At 42.1% G+C, this 14862-nt stretch overlaps 2 protein-coding genes across 3 annotated transcripts in view; both read left to right on the plus strand.

Annotated features, from left to right (window-relative positions):
• The first annotated feature begins 605 nt into the window (after positions 1 to 605).
• Mmp8 (matrix metallopeptidase 8) lies at positions 606 to 10892 on the plus strand. The gene is made up of 10 exons (XM_021206262.1): positions 606 to 823; positions 2570 to 2814; positions 3481 to 3629; positions 3710 to 3835; positions 5185 to 5346; positions 7289 to 7406; positions 7926 to 8059; positions 8592 to 8745; positions 9615 to 9718; positions 9864 to 10892. Exons 1-10 carry the CDS (start codon positions 713 to 715, stop codon positions 9965 to 9967), a joined length of 1407 nt encoding a protein of 468 aa, XP_021061921.1. The 5' UTR covers positions 606 to 712; the 3' UTR covers positions 9968 to 10892.
• Positions 10893 to 13594: 2702 nt separating this feature from the next.
• Positions 13595 to 14862, plus strand: part of Mmp27 (matrix metallopeptidase 27) — a 10582-nt gene continuing 9314 nt past the window's right edge. The window contains exons 1-2 of one of the 2 annotated variants that reach the window (XM_021206260.1): positions 13595 to 13800; positions 14172 to 14410. In XM_021206260.1, coding sequence (XP_021061919.1) covers positions 13657 to 13800; positions 14172 to 14410 — 383 coding nt within the window. In that variant the 5' untranslated portion in view covers positions 13595 to 13656. The remainder of the gene's footprint in view (positions 13801 to 14171; positions 14411 to 14862) is intronic. The other variant, XM_021206261.1, reaches the window with a different exon arrangement.

A 14862-nucleotide genomic window follows, 5' to 3' on the forward strand; every position in this document is an offset into this window, starting at 1 on the left:
AGACCAGTACCGAGATTATACTCATGTACCACTAAGTTCTGTTTCTTACCTGCATGCTGAGAATCAAATTCAGCCCCTCATGCCTGTGTGACAAGTACTTTCCTAACAAAGCCACCATCTCCAGATGCTGCTTTCGGTCCCCACACAAAGCCTGCTTTGTGATAAGCCACTTTGTGATAAGCCACTATGTGATAAGCGACTTTGTGATAAGCCACTTTGTGATAAGCCACTTTGTGATAAGCCACTTTGGCACACACTGTCAGGCAACAGTGGTGGCTTAGAAACAGAGGCCTTACAGATATTCAATGGTTCCCAAGATGATCGACGAATATTCTTAAAATATTTCACTGATTAACTAGCACAATGTCCTCCTTACACACAGACAGAAACTGGAAGCCTGTAGCCCCCGTGCTGGCCACCTCACCCTGTCAGTTTGCAAAAGTAGCAAACCATCCTCTTGCTTTGTTGAATGACTCCCCCACTTTGTTGAATGACTCCCCCACTTCTAGGTTCCAAATCACATTCTAACATTGCAGAACTGTCAACGTGTGGTTAACTATGTTGCCTCATACTACTTAGGCAGAAGTTGCTCAAGATGCAACTTTATAAGGGCCCAGACAAGAGCAGTGATTGGCAGGGGATGCTGTGAGCTTCAGGACACTTGACAGAGGGGCCGAGAAAGGCAGGAGAGGTTGTCTTGGAAGATAAGATCATGCTTCGCCTGAAGACACTTCCATTTCTGATCCTCCTCCACACACAGCTTGCCAATGCCTTTCCAGTACCTCCTGAACACCTGGAAGAGAAAAATATAAAAACTGCTGAGGTAAATGGGCTGTCTGTCACAGGTGATTGGCTGATGGTTACAGAATTCAGAGGGTGGCTTGCCCTTCTTAGTCTAGAAGGCCAGAAAGAGATTCTCTGAGGCTTTGCTGAGGCTCAGCATTACCTTCTGAGACTTGAAAGACTCCATGTGGTCAAGGCCTGGCCCTGGAAAATATAGACATGAAGACAGCTGGGTGCTTTCAAGCCCAAGGAACACTACTGTCAGGCCAGCTGCAGCTGGAGCCCTTTCAGAGAGAATATTTTATTTATAAAATGAACTGAGTTTCCTACCTAATGTTTTTCTCTTCCAGTATACCTGTAACCCAGCTGTTCCATGCTCTATAGGTCAGTGCTAGACTGATAGAATACTTGCTGGTATCCCAACACTAAAAAATGGTGAGGGCTGCGGGGAGGTCAAATTATGACCTACCCACCGCTTCCTGTATGGATAGTTTTCTGCAGCCAAAAATACTATCATATATAGATGATAGAATGGAAATGGGGAATTATAATTAAGTAAAATTAACACATTGTATAATCAGATTTCCCAGAACTGTTTATTAAACTTTGGGAGTTTAGCATCTGTCTTGTTTTATAGTATAAAAAAAAGACCACTTTTTTTTATGCAAGAGAATGTGATCACCAATTTCTTGTTCATAATTTTCTTAGTATTGACATTTCTGTAAAGCATGATCCTTGCTCTTTTCTCGCAGTCATTTTTGTGCCTGGCACAGAAACCCCTAAGTTCATACTGAGGTGGGTTGGGTTTACTCTGCAGGTGCCTCTCCTCTAAGTATCACAAGAACTGTGAGGGAGAGCTTGGTTTTTCCGTGTTGCAGACAAAGGACAGTGCTGGGATTTGCCCAAACCTGTCACATCCCAAAGTACAAGCTCTGCTCTCTGTCACCTCCAAAGAACCGGGTAGTCACATACGATGCACAGCATATATACATAGGCTACATATGGCAAGGTAAAGAGACCTTACCATTGATTGGCATGTCAACATTTGTGAATGAGAGTGGCTTTCAAGATCTTATCTTGGTAAATGAAATGCTGCTGTTGCCCCAAACATCTTTTAAATGACCAGTTCTCATTTGAAAGCCATTGCAGTAAGCCAGGACCTGAACTGTCACCTTCCCCTTGGTTCTTGGACCCTCCATTTCTCTGTGAGGGTGATTAAACCCTCTCTCCATTTAGAGAAAGATTTTTTGAGCAGAAAAGTCCTCATTTTTACAACTAACACATCAACAGATATAAAAACAATAGTTAAAAGTCAGTACTAATTTAAAAAAAAAAAAGTCATGCTGCTGACTGTAGAGTAGCAGTTTGTGTGTGATTTGGATTCATTCCTCCCCTGTTGTAAGACTTTTGTTTTTTATTCAAAAATTCATGAGATCTCGGTGAATGAAGAGAATGTTCTATGGCATTGTTCTTTCAAAGTCAATCTACAAGTTATTTTAATTAAATGCGTTTCTTTTCATGAGTGTAGGAGGGAATTGCATGCCACAGTGCATGTATGGTAATCAGAACTCAACTTGTAAGAGTCAGATCTCTCCTTCTACCATGTGGGTGGTGAGATCAATCTTGGCTTGTCAGGCTTGGCCCACTGAACTGTCCCAACCCACAATTTCTGTTATTGTCCCTTGCCTGTCGGGTCCTGGTTTACACTCTGTGGCAACTTAGAAAGAATTGCAAAATGTCCAGAGCAATTTCACAGCAAGTACTCTGGTGTGTTTATTTTGATCAGAATTACCTACGAAAATTCTACAACTTACCAAGCAATCAATTCCAATTCCGGTCTTCGAGGAATGCCACAATGGTTGAAGAGAAGCTTAAGGAGATGCAGCGTTTCTTCGGCTTAGCCGAGACTGGGAAGTTAGATGCAGCTACAATGGAGATGATGGAAATGCCTCGATGTGGAGTGCCTGACTCTGGTGATTTCTTGCTAACCCCGGGAAGCCCCAAGTGGACACACACTAACCTGACCTACAGGTGACATTCCTAGAGTCTGAGGATTTATCCACTCAGCTAGTGATTGACAGTCTGTGACACCTCAGACATTGTTGCAGAACTTGGAAGCCACTAGAGACGAAAGAACAAATATCCTGCCCTTGCCAAATTTGAAAGAGTAGAGTGTGAGCTGGAAGTTAGTTTGAGGCTGAGAAAGCAGAGAGTCTGGGGTTCTTTCAACCCTACAGCTTACCATGTTGATTCTCTTCAGCAATCTAAAAAAAGTATGGCATCATGAGACTGTCTCTTCCAGTCAGTTACCTTTAAGTCCAAAAGAGGCTTTACCATTGCTGAAGAGAATCTAACCCTGATCTGTATATCTTGGTAACAGCAGTAATAGTATTCACTCTCTGTGTAGTATAATGTTTAACCCACCAACTAACTGCTTACAGTGTATTTCACTTCCTCAGCTACCTATGAGGGAGATCTTACTGTAGCATCATCTTATGAACAGGGACGCCAAGGCTTAAAGACAAGTAGTTACTTGTCCAGACTCCAGTCTGTCTTCAGCCCTGAGACGTGCCCCCTCCTGATGTTCTGTCCAGGTGGTGCATTACATAAGTAACTTGGTCCAAAATGGAGTGGCTGTGTAGTTCGAAGAGGTTGCTAATCATAGCAAACCATTCTTACTCCTTCTCATTTTCAAAGGATTATAAACCATACCCCACAGCTGTCAAGGGCTACAGTAAAAGCAGCAATTGAGAAAGCTTTTCAAGTCTGGAGTGTGGCATCGCCCCTGACCTTCACTGAGACCTTCCAGGGAGAAGCAGACATCAACATTGCTTTCGTCTCAAGAGGTAGGCTCAAAGAAATTTTGCTTTCTCTAGCTAACCTGAGACATTAGGCAAAGGCTTAACCACAAACCATCTCATTTCAGACCATGGTGACAATTCTCCATTTGATGGACCCAATGGAATCCTTGCCCATGCCTTTCAACCAGGCCAAGGGATTGGAGGGGATGCTCATTTTGATTCAGAAGAAACGTGGACTCAAGATTCCAACAGTAAGTAGGTCACTGTTAGATTCACATGAAGCTTCTAAATTCATCTTTCCCACCTTAGAGTCAGGATGTATACCTACTCACATTACTACAGAATTCAAATCAATCATTTATACTTTTTGCTACTTAAAAACAAATTACCTTGAAAGTTTGTTGTTGTTGATGTTGTTGTTTTAATCAAAAGCTAAATGTTAACTTTATTTCCCACTGCAGTGCCTAAATCCACGTGCACTACTGTCATGGGATAATGAAAGGAAGTAACTGGTGAACTAAAGAAACTTACCTCCTTAGCTGTTTAAGGGCTAAAGTTCTTCTTAATGCATCTTCACATGGCAGAAGGGTGAGGGCAACCAAAATAAATGACCCCAAAACCTCTTGGCTGCCTCACAGCAGCACCAATCCAGTCCACGATTTTTCACTCAAGATTAACTTTCTAACACATGATTTCTGAGAGAAGTATTTAAATGTCAGCAGGCAGGGAGCTGAACATTGAAAACCACAGCTGAACCCTGCCTGGGTCCTGGGTGTTCAAACAAGGCTGGACTGAGGAAAGCCATACTCATTTGGTTACACATATTCTTTGGCAACTTGTACTTTCGATGGACAAGCTGAGTGTTTGAAGTCAAAGGCTACTTAGCTCCCAAAGCACGAAGTTTTCTGACCCTGATCCTTAAGTCCCTCCACTCCTGAGTTTAATGTTTGACAAGGCTTGTTCTTCACATCTTCCACAAAAGTTGGAGCACTAGGGTTCCTTTGAAAAGGTATACTGTTCAAAGAGCAGCCACATCCTTGCTTCTAGCAGCCTAATTTCCATGGGCCTCCTTCTCAGCAATGTGCCTATGCAACAAGGCACCTTTGCAAGAGACTCTGACAAGAAGGGCTGGGATGCCTGAGGAGAGGAGAGGAGGCGTGGTCAGTGTATTAGAGCCTGGGCTCAGTCAGCCTTGTGTCTGAGCTGCTGCACTGAGAGTCACGCTCTTCCCTGTCTCTTCCATGGAGACTCTGCCAATGAGCCTGAGGGCCAGGCAGGATGTGTGGACACAAGAGAAACAGGATTCTTCCATCCTGAGATCCATAGCTCTACCACCATTTCAATAACCCTCCACATTCATAAAATGAGGGTGTTGGAATAAAGACAGATTTTATTAGTCTCTGAGAGTTGATAAGAAGTTTGTGTCACCTACCTTGATGCCTCCTAATTGCTGTTCTTCAGGTGCCTGAAAAGAAAAGAAAAAGATGAATAAATGAATGTCTTCTTCCTGTACAGTTTTGACCTCAAGGTCACATCAGATCATACAGATCATATTTTTACTACCTTTGGAGCCAGTTCACCATCTTTTCTTTCATTTCAGATTACAACCTGTTTCTCGTGGCTGCTCATGAATTTGGACATTCCTTGGGACTCTCTCACTCCACTGATCCTGGTGCCTTGATGTACCCAAACTATGCTTACAGGGAACCCAACACCTATTCACTACCTCAAGATGATATCAATGGCATTCAGACAATCTATGGTAAGGTCATGTGGACAACATGGTAGAACACAATAGGCCTTGAGATTTGGCCTCATCAAGTTCAGCATGCAAGTGTCTCTCCTTTGGAGTCTCCAGATTTTATCCACAAAGGAAGCTCAAGTTAATCACTTAAAGTTGCCAGTAATAACTGTAGTGTTAGCAAAAGATAGGCTGAGCCTCTAATGTGATTTTGCTACATCTTAGTTTTTAGTTATTAGATGTCTATTTCTGCCCTAAAGTAAAGGTTAGAGGACAGTCCTGTGGACACATATCTGTAATATTAGTTTCAGGAGTTGAAAGCAGGAGAACCAGGAATCTGAGCGAATCTTGGAGTACATGGTGAGATTTGGTCTCAAGAAAAGAAGAGGGAGGGCTGGTGAGGTGGCTCAGTGAGTAAGAGCACCCGACTGCTCTTCCGAAGGTCCGGAAATCTTAAAGATTTTTATTTTATTTATTATATGTAAGTACACTGTAGCTGTCTTCAGACACTCCAGAAGAGGGCGTCAGATCTTGTTATGGATGGTTATGAGCCACCATGTGGTTGCTGGGATTTGAACTCTGCACCTTTGGAAGAGCAGTCGGGTGCTCTTACCTGCTGAGCCATCTCACCAGCCCATAAAAATCTTTTAAAAAAAAGAAAGAAAGAAAGAAAAGAAGAGGGAAAAGTTAGGATAGATGGAGAGAAGGAGAGGAGAAAGGTAGGAAGAAGAGAGAAAGAGGAAGGCAGGTAGGCAGGCAGGCAGGCAGGCAGGCAGGAAGGAAGGAAGGAAGGAAGGAAGGAAGGAAGGAAGGAAGGAAGGAAGGAAGGAGAAAGGAGAGAGGTAAGGAGGGAGAAAGGAAAGGAGAAAAGTGGGAAGACTTGGGAAAATGCATAGAGGTACTTCCGCACCATTACTTCTAAATGGTGGAGACATTTTCCGCCTCCATTTTTATGCTTTCCAATTTTGTGTGTTCTGAAAAGACATGATTATCCCTTTTCATAGAGCAACTGTCCTTCCAGAAACATCTGTGAAAGAATTCTTCACATAGATCCCTAAGCAGGCATGTGTAAGGCCTGGCAAGAATGTTCACTGAAGTATAATTTGTAGTAGAGGAAGGTGGAGGACCACAGGGAGATCTAACTCCTCCCTCTTGCCCTCCTGCTACCTGAAGTTACAGACAGACGCAAGGTGGGAAAGAAGAGCTTTCTCCTCTTGGGGTGGGGTTGCCTTATAAATCAGGAGTATGGGATATCATGTCAGGGAATCTTCTCATCACAGTAGAATCTCTAAGAATAAGGAACCCCACTCATATCCCCAACTCCCAGCCACATGCCAGGAACTGCTTCCTTTGCTGGCCAATGTTTCCAGTTCTCTTGATGATCCAACATTTCTAAATGACAAGTACAATCCTTAGTTCCAGGATAGGAAAATTCATAAAGATGTAACTTATTGTGTACTTATTTAATATTTTGAGACAGTTTCCCACTTTGTCTCAGGTTGAGACTAATCTCCTGTCTCAATATCCACAGTGCTGAGATTTCAAAGCCTGTGCTGCAATGTCTAGCTAAAATGTCAATTTTTATAGAAAAGAAACTGAGTTAGATTTATGCTATAGGGTAAAAGACTAATATGAGATCTATCATTGCATTTGGATGTTGGTGAGGAACAAGGAAGTGGATTCTCAACGATGAAAAGACAGAAAGAGGAAACAGGGGGAAGAAGGGTGGCTTAGACATTAAAAGGAAAGATCAGATTCAAATTACTTTCCAGCTTAAGTAGAAGCCATCATTACTTTTGTGAACAGGCCCAGCCTTTAAAAGATCATATGGACAGAGTCTGCTGTGACTGTGGAATCAGCTAGTAACTTTTTCTTCATGAAAAGACCCCCTGCCTTCCCATGTATTTGAAATACATCAAAAGCATCATGACACCTCTACTTATTAAATTATTTCATTTCCTAGGACCTTCAGACAACCCCATCCAACCTACTGGGCCCAGCACACCCAAAGCCTGTGACCCCCATCTGAGATTTGATGCTACTACCACACTCCGTGGGGAGATTTACTTCTTTAAAGACAAGTATAAAATTGAGCTTCCTTTGTACATGTCTGTTTGTCAGCCCTTAAAACTGACTTCTAATGAGACACACCCTCACTTTCCCTTTGACCCAACACACAGGCATCTCCTTGGCATTTTTAGTGTTTTCTGATGTCACGAAACATTCAGAGGGCGGGAGAACTAAAGCATCAAACGTCCACAGGCGTCTCTGCTGGGGTTATAGACTTTCGGCATTGGACCTATTAATTGCTGAAAGGTCCTAACCAAGTTAGGTTTGTCAGGGTAAGAAGAGGGTGTGAAGCCAACTGGGACCGAAAAACTGTCAAGGGCTCATCAGACGGACACCACTACCATAAATTAAGGTCCTACATGAAGCATTCATGTTACGCATTTATATGCTGCAGAAACCATGCAAGGGTCATTTCTAGCCAAGAATCACAGAAAATAACAGCTGTCTCTTCCTGTCCCTGCCCTTCTCCATCTCCCACTCCCCTCTGTCTGTGTGTCTGTCTCCGTATGTGTGTGCTTGTGTCCCTTTAGGTACTTCTGGAGACGACATCCTCAGCTGAGAACAGTTGACCTCAATTTCATATCTCTGTTCTGGCCCTTCCTACCCAATGGTCTTCAGGCTGCGTATGAAGATTTTGACAGAGACCTGGTTTTCCTATTTAAAGGTAACGTCCTACTGCCTCCTTTTCCTTCTGTTCTTCCAGAAGAGCAGGGCAGAGCTTCTCTTTGTCCCACAGCTCTTTCAGAAGGGACATGCCAGGAAGAACATGCTACTGCCAGGCTTGAGCCCCATCATGGTCAACAACTTAGTGAATTTTCACAGGCTGGACCCTCATTTAGCTCTTAATATCGTCCTCAACAAATGCAACTGCATGAGACAGTCTTCAGTATTCCTCTGCTCTCATCCTAGATATGATCTTCTGAGATACCTCAAGGCTGTGATTTAGTTTCTGTACAGAAGTCACATCAGGCAAGACCTCTAGTTTTGGGACCATGAACATCAGGCTGTGACAGTTGATGCTTTCCAGGTTCAGGGAGGAACTATTAGGACTACCACTGTACTCTGAGCTCCATTGTGATGCCCCGTCTTTCTCAGATTATCTGTTCCATTTTCACTACTGTGGGATGACAAAGTGCTGTATATTATATTGTAGAAAGGAAGAGCTTTGTTAAGGATTTTCTCTGAATTGTTGGCAGGCAGACAGTACTGGGCTCTAAGTGGCTATGACCTGCAGCAAGGTTACCCCAGAGATATATCCAACTATGGATTCCCAAGGAGTGTCCAAGCCATTGATGCAGCTGTTTCCTATAGCGGGAAGACATACTTCTTCATAAACAACCAGTGCTGGAGGTGATATGAATGCGTTTTTTCTATTAAAATTGAAATATGTGTTTCTCTGCTCTATGTACCAAACGTCAACATAGACATCTGAAGATTTAAATCCACATGATCTTTTGACAGCTTAGTGAGGATGTAGTCTTTATCACAGTGTGGTGTTGCCACCAGTTTTAAATTTTTCATTTTTATCACATAAAACACCTACACAAATGTGCTGAGGATTCTATATCATGAGCTGTTTCACACCCTCATAACACACTAGGGTGTGATATGAGAAAGAAGTAAGTTGATTCTTACTATGAGTTGAGTTCTGATATTCCCAAATGAATGTTTTCTCTATCATTTACAGAATTTGGTGCATAAAAGGAACTTATTAAAATATGAAAGCAAGAGAGGAATTATCTGTAGAAAGTAAGAGGACAGGTGGGCGGAACTAAAAGGAGGACACTGGGGACGTGAATATAAATAAACAACGTATCTATGTAGGAAAGTGTTACAATGAAGCCCGTTACTTTACACGCTAAAAAATACTAATAAATGCAAATATTTTCATTATATACACATGTACATACATACACATAGTTAAGTATTTTTACCATTTTACCAGATATGTAAATTATTTAAAAATATAGGCTCCAGTTTTGGGAAATAACCCCTTCATCAGCAATCAGAATGTTGCTTTAGAATCAATGGCATTTCTCTGTTTTCTAAACAAAATACCCTTAGGTAGAGATGTTAAGGTTCCTAATCTCAGCCTATGGGACGCAGTGAAGACTTAGTGTGAACATGTATAAGAGAGTACTTTATGACTTATACAAATTAAAATAAAACTGTCATAGTGTATATTGTTTTTACATCTTATGATGTTTTGTTCTCGTTAGATATGACAATCAAAGAAGATCCATGGACCCAGGTTACCCCAAAAGCATAGCGAGCATGTTCCCAGGAGTAAACTGCAGAGTCGATGCAGTTTTCCTGCAGGATTGTAAGTGGGGAAAACCGTTAACAGCACTGTTTAAAATCTTAAAATAGCACATTTGCATTTCTATACCTTGTTTGGTTTATTTGGTGAGAATTCAGTGAGAGCTGAGATCTAAAAGCTAACTTGGACATGTGTCTCTTTCTTTCAGCCTTCTTCCTCTTCTTCAGTGGACCACAATATTTTGCATTTAATCTTGTCAGTCACAGAGTCACTAGAGTTGCAAGAAGCAATTTATGGCTTAACTGTTCATAGAGTTGAGCAAAGTCAAATGTCCTTGCATCCACCCTATGAATACAAAAGGGAAGCCTGTATATTCATCCCACATGTCCTGCCCAGACTTTCCTCAGTGGTAACTAACTCTGCAGCCCTCTTCGAAGAACCAGTGTTTGTAATCTTGCATTCCCAGCCACAGCTGACTCCAGCACATTCCGTCCCTGGTTAGTGAATGCATCACAAAGAGAACAAGCTGTTTGCTACCTTCCTCTTGATTCTTTCATTATCTGCTTTTCTGCCTTCTAAAACCTTCTGGTTTTTTACTTGCTTATCTAGCTTCAAATGTTCCTAAATCTCTTCAAACAGGAAATCTAGCATTGGATTTTCATTACAAATGAGGATTATAAACACATAGATATTATCCCCTTATCTGTACAGAAAATGTGCTGTTATCTCCTCCCTTGGAAAAATATGTATTGTGTGTTGAATCATGCCCCTCTGCATGCCAGAAAAAAAAAAAAAATACATTGAAATCTTAACCCCAGCTGTTTATCTAGCTGTTAACCAAAGTCTTTGAAGATATAATGAATTATGTGTAAATGACGAGACAGCTTTAAACAGGGTTAGGATGAGCCATAAACCCACACATATGTTCTTATAAAAAGGAGTGAGAGATGTGGACGCCACTCAGGGATTAAAGCATTTTCCTAATATGCTTTATTCTGAGGAGACTTGGAAGAATCAGCAGAGGCATAGGCACATGGTAGAAGAAACCAAGCAAAGGGAACCAGGCACTGGAGTGCTGCATCTATAAATCTATTTGCCAATAATTTCCCAGGCAGAGGCAGGTAGGAAGGGTTTAAAAGAAGAGACCATTCCCTCCTCACGCAGATTCCAGAACTGAGGCGCTTGGTGGTGTGGGTTTCCTGGCGTTTGTGAAAAAATAAAGTTGTTATTCTGCTCTGTTGATTATGTATTCTTTGTTAGAGAAGCAATAGGAAACTCGCATAGTACATCAACCCTTAAGACCACTGGGTGGTGTTGCTGCAAAGAGGAGCACCTAACTAGCATGTGTGAGGTCCTGGGTTCAATTCCTGGTAGAGGGATTAAAAAAAAAAACAAAAAACAATACAACAGTAACAAAACAAAAACAAAAATGCCACCATCAAGTTCATTGAGGATGGATTGATACCTCTCCCCAGGTACTTATGTAGCAAAGGACTGCCTTGTCTGGCCTCAGTGGGAGAGAATGAGCCTAATCCTGTAGAGACTTGATGCCTCAGGGTAGCGAGGAAATACCTGGGTGGGGACACCCTCTCAGAGGCAAGGGAAGGGAGACAGGGAGGGGACAACATTTGAGATGTAAATAAATAAAATAATTAATAATTTTTTAAAAAAGAAAATAAACCAACACAAAGTCAAATCAAAGGCCTGCTTGGTGATGGCGAGGCACTTCCCAGCACAGCAACAGGAGAGGCCACCTCCTAACTGCCCTCCCCATCTCTCCCTTGAGATGTCAAACCAGTAAGTACAGCCAATCAACTTCAAATGCCATATTCTTAAAACTTCCTGGCATGACAGTTTTTAAAGATATAAATGCAAGATACTTTAAAGATATAAATACAAGCTGCTCGTGTGAGTTTGCTGACCCAAATGTCATCTTTGAATTTTGAGATGAGAGTTTAGTTCCTGCTATTTTGTTGGTCATACTTCGGTGTCATGGGCATTTTTTTGGGTATCACATTTGTGTGAGCACAGAGATACAAAAGGCTAAACTTAGATTTCAAAAGGCAAGATTTCTCTTGTTTTGAGCTTGTTCAAAAGTAAACCCTATGCAAAGACCCTGATGCAATTATTTTGAGAGGGCAGCATGATTGCAGGTGCACTCTTTGCAGGGAGGAGGAGAGGGGCGGGGGGGGGGGGAAGAGAGCTCAGCCTGTGTCACACCAAGGTTTCTGCTATTGGGATCTGGCCTGTGCGTCCACCTACTAAGAATCCCACAGGACACTTTATACTGGAGGTGGGAAAATTCTTTGCCATTTCTCAGGCCCTAGTGGGAGAGAATTATTCTGGGGTGTTTAATTCCTAAACTTCTAAACTATAACTCTGTGCCATGCCAAACACAGAAACATTCATAGTTTTTCACAAGAAGGCAAGTTGCACAAATCAGAGGTGTGCTGTCAAAGATGTCTTCTACCAGATTTGCATCTAGGAGGTGGCGTGTAAGAACCTGGGGGGTTCTGATCTGAAGAAACTTAGTCATCTGCGAAAAGCAGGCATAGAGATGCTGACCCTGCAGAAGCTTCAGTGTGACTGCCCCAACATTCTCTGCTGCTTTTGCAATTCAGTTTCAGTATTATCATTGTGCACAACCAAGACTTTACAGCCTTCCTACAGACAGGTATGGCATGTACCTAATTCTCACCCAAAATTTGTAGCTAACTATTGGGTGGGGTTCCTCAAAGAATATTAAGAACTGTATTTCAGGGCCAGGCATGGTGGCGCATGCCTTTAATCCCAGCACTCGGGAGGCAGAGGCAGGTGGATTTCTGAGTTCGAGGCCAGCCTGGTCTACAAAGTGAGTTCCAGGACAGCCAGAGCTACACAGAGAAACCCTGTCTCGAAAAAAAAAAAAAAAAAAAAGAAGAAGAAGAACTGTATTTCTCTTCCTTCCTTGCTACCTGCAATGTAGGTTCAATGGCCATCTCTTGAGAAACCACACAGCCCCTGATGTAGAGAGGTGATTCACTCTAGAAGCCACAGACCAAACCTCGGCTGCTCTTACATAACCAAAATATCACTTTTAGTTTTATTAACTATCCGCTATTGTGCATTTTCCTATTGTATTCAATTAAATTTCATCACATACCATAGAAGCCTGGAACACACCCTGCCTTCTGTAAGAAAGATCTCCAACTCCCCACGGCCATCCTTGGGTACTAACAGCTTCCCTGATACCTTTCTTTCCCAGAAGTTCCAAGCAGATTGCACAACATAGTCACCAAACATTTGAAAGTTGGCAATGTGATAAACAGACACCAAACAAGAAAGTCTGAGAAACCAGAGACAATTCTGGTAGAAAAAACCAAACAGTTGATATAAGAATGTTTACCATATGGAGGAGAAAAGAGAGGTTGGGGGGAAGGACTGGAGGAGTAGAGGGAGGGGAAATTGGTTAGGATATAAAAAACAAATAATTTTTTAAAAAGAATGTTTAACATCATTACCATAAAAAAGACATTACAAAAAACATTCAAATACAATACTAAAATAAATAATAATAGAAAACAATTATTCATATTTAACTAGTCAGTACTCCTAACAATTAAAGATACAGAGGCTGGGAAGTTGCTCAGTAGGCAGAACTCATATAGAAGCCAGGCACCATAGCACAGTACTTAACTAAAACTAATACCTGACTCCACTGTCTCTTCCCATTACACTACCAAGATATGCTAGTGTTTCCTGCCAAGGAAAATTATTTCAAAATTCGTAAAAACTTTTATGTCGAAAACTACCAGTTTTGAGACCTGAAGACTAACTTGGGGCCATGCTATTGTCCACGCTCAAAAGTGAGCAATGTGCTAGATAAACAATCACCAACTCTGGTTGCAAAATTCAAGTTTATCTAAGGAGAAAAAGAAGTCATGAGACGCTTCATGGCAATGTGCTTTGCTGTTATTAATTAAGTGATTACCTCATGCCATGTCTCACTGTCAGCTTTCTAAATGCCATGCAAACAGAAACGAGCTTTAACTGAAGAGACAGGAATGAAGTGCCTTCTGCCCCTGATGGTTAATTTTATAACACTTTCCTCTGCATTTCCTCCAGACAGAAAGGACAAAAATGAGGAGAACCATCAACTGGCCCAGGTAGGATCTCAGTGCATGCTGAAAACGACAAGCAATAAAATGTGCCTTTTATAGCTTCTCTCAGGACTTTCCAAGATAGCATATTCCTGCGGAGTCCCAGGGTGTCTCAGAAGAATGAGATCCTTTCCATGTGTCTAACTCTAAGGTTAAATCGCATAAGTCTGCAAAATAGAGCATCGTTTCTGATGTCTCCTAGAATTTCAAGAGCGTAAGAAGCTGAAAGGAACATTAAAGATATATAGGCCGTGTCTGCACCTAACAAGCCAAGTGGCTGCCCTTAGTTGTTGAATGGGTGTGTGGTTTGGCTAATTCTAGTCACTCATAAACCTTTGCTCTTCTGTAGTCTGTGTCCTTTATGTCTTTCCTGACAGGCATATCTCAAGCAGTTCTACTCTCTTGAAATAGAAGGAAGTCATTTTGTCCAAAGCAAGAACAGGAGTCTCTTAGATGGAAAACTTCGGGAAATGCAAGCATTTTTCGGATTGACAGTGACTGGAAAACTGGATTCAGACACACTTGAGATCATGAAAGTGCCCAGGTGTGGGGTACCAGATGTGGGGCAATATGGCTACACACTCCCTGGGTGGAGAAAATACAGCCTTACATACAGGTAATGTTTCTACCAACTTATGTGAACTAACCCAAATAATTAATCTCCAAGAAGCAACCACAATGATGGCTTATCTCACTGACGCTTTCAAAGTGCATGCCACTTTGTGGGTTCTATGTATCTCATCCCCACATTAGACCTATGCTGTGGACAGTATTACAACCACAGAGAAACTAAATCGAAAGGCTATTGCCCGTAGCTAGTACTGCAGAGGACACGGCTCCAGCAGATAGGTTCCAATCTCTAGGCTCTCTTCTCCCGTGTGAGCTCAGGACAGGAAGCACCACCATCTGGAGGCATGGTGAGGTATGCAGAAAGAAGGGAAGGATGTGAGTGTGGGGGGGGAGGAACGTGCTCATTCGTGCATCCAAGCGTGCGCTCATGTAGAGGGGTGCCTGAGGGGAGTGTGTATGCGTGTGTGTGTGTGTGTGTGTGTATGTGTGTGTGTGTGT

The sequence above is a fragment of the Mus pahari genome, chromosome 10 (assembly GCF_900095145.1).
Source record: "Mus pahari chromosome 10, PAHARI_EIJ_v1.1, whole genome shotgun sequence".
NCBI lineage: Eukaryota > Metazoa > Chordata > Mammalia > Rodentia > Muridae > Mus > Mus pahari.

Excerpts from the sequence above, each read along its gene's own strand:
- Mmp8 (XM_021206262.1), top strand. The coding sequence starts at position 713 with ATGCTTCGCCTGAAGACACTTCCATTTCTGATCCTCCTCCACACACAG. Across the intron at positions 3,630-3,709 it reads CATTGCTTTCGTCTCAAGAG|ACCATGGTGACAATTCTCCA; the intron begins GTAGGCTCAAAG and ends ATCTCATTTCAG. Across the intron at positions 3,836-5,184 it reads GTGGACTCAAGATTCCAACA|ATTACAACCTGTTTCTCGTG; the intron begins GTAAGTAGGTCA and ends CTTTCATTTCAG.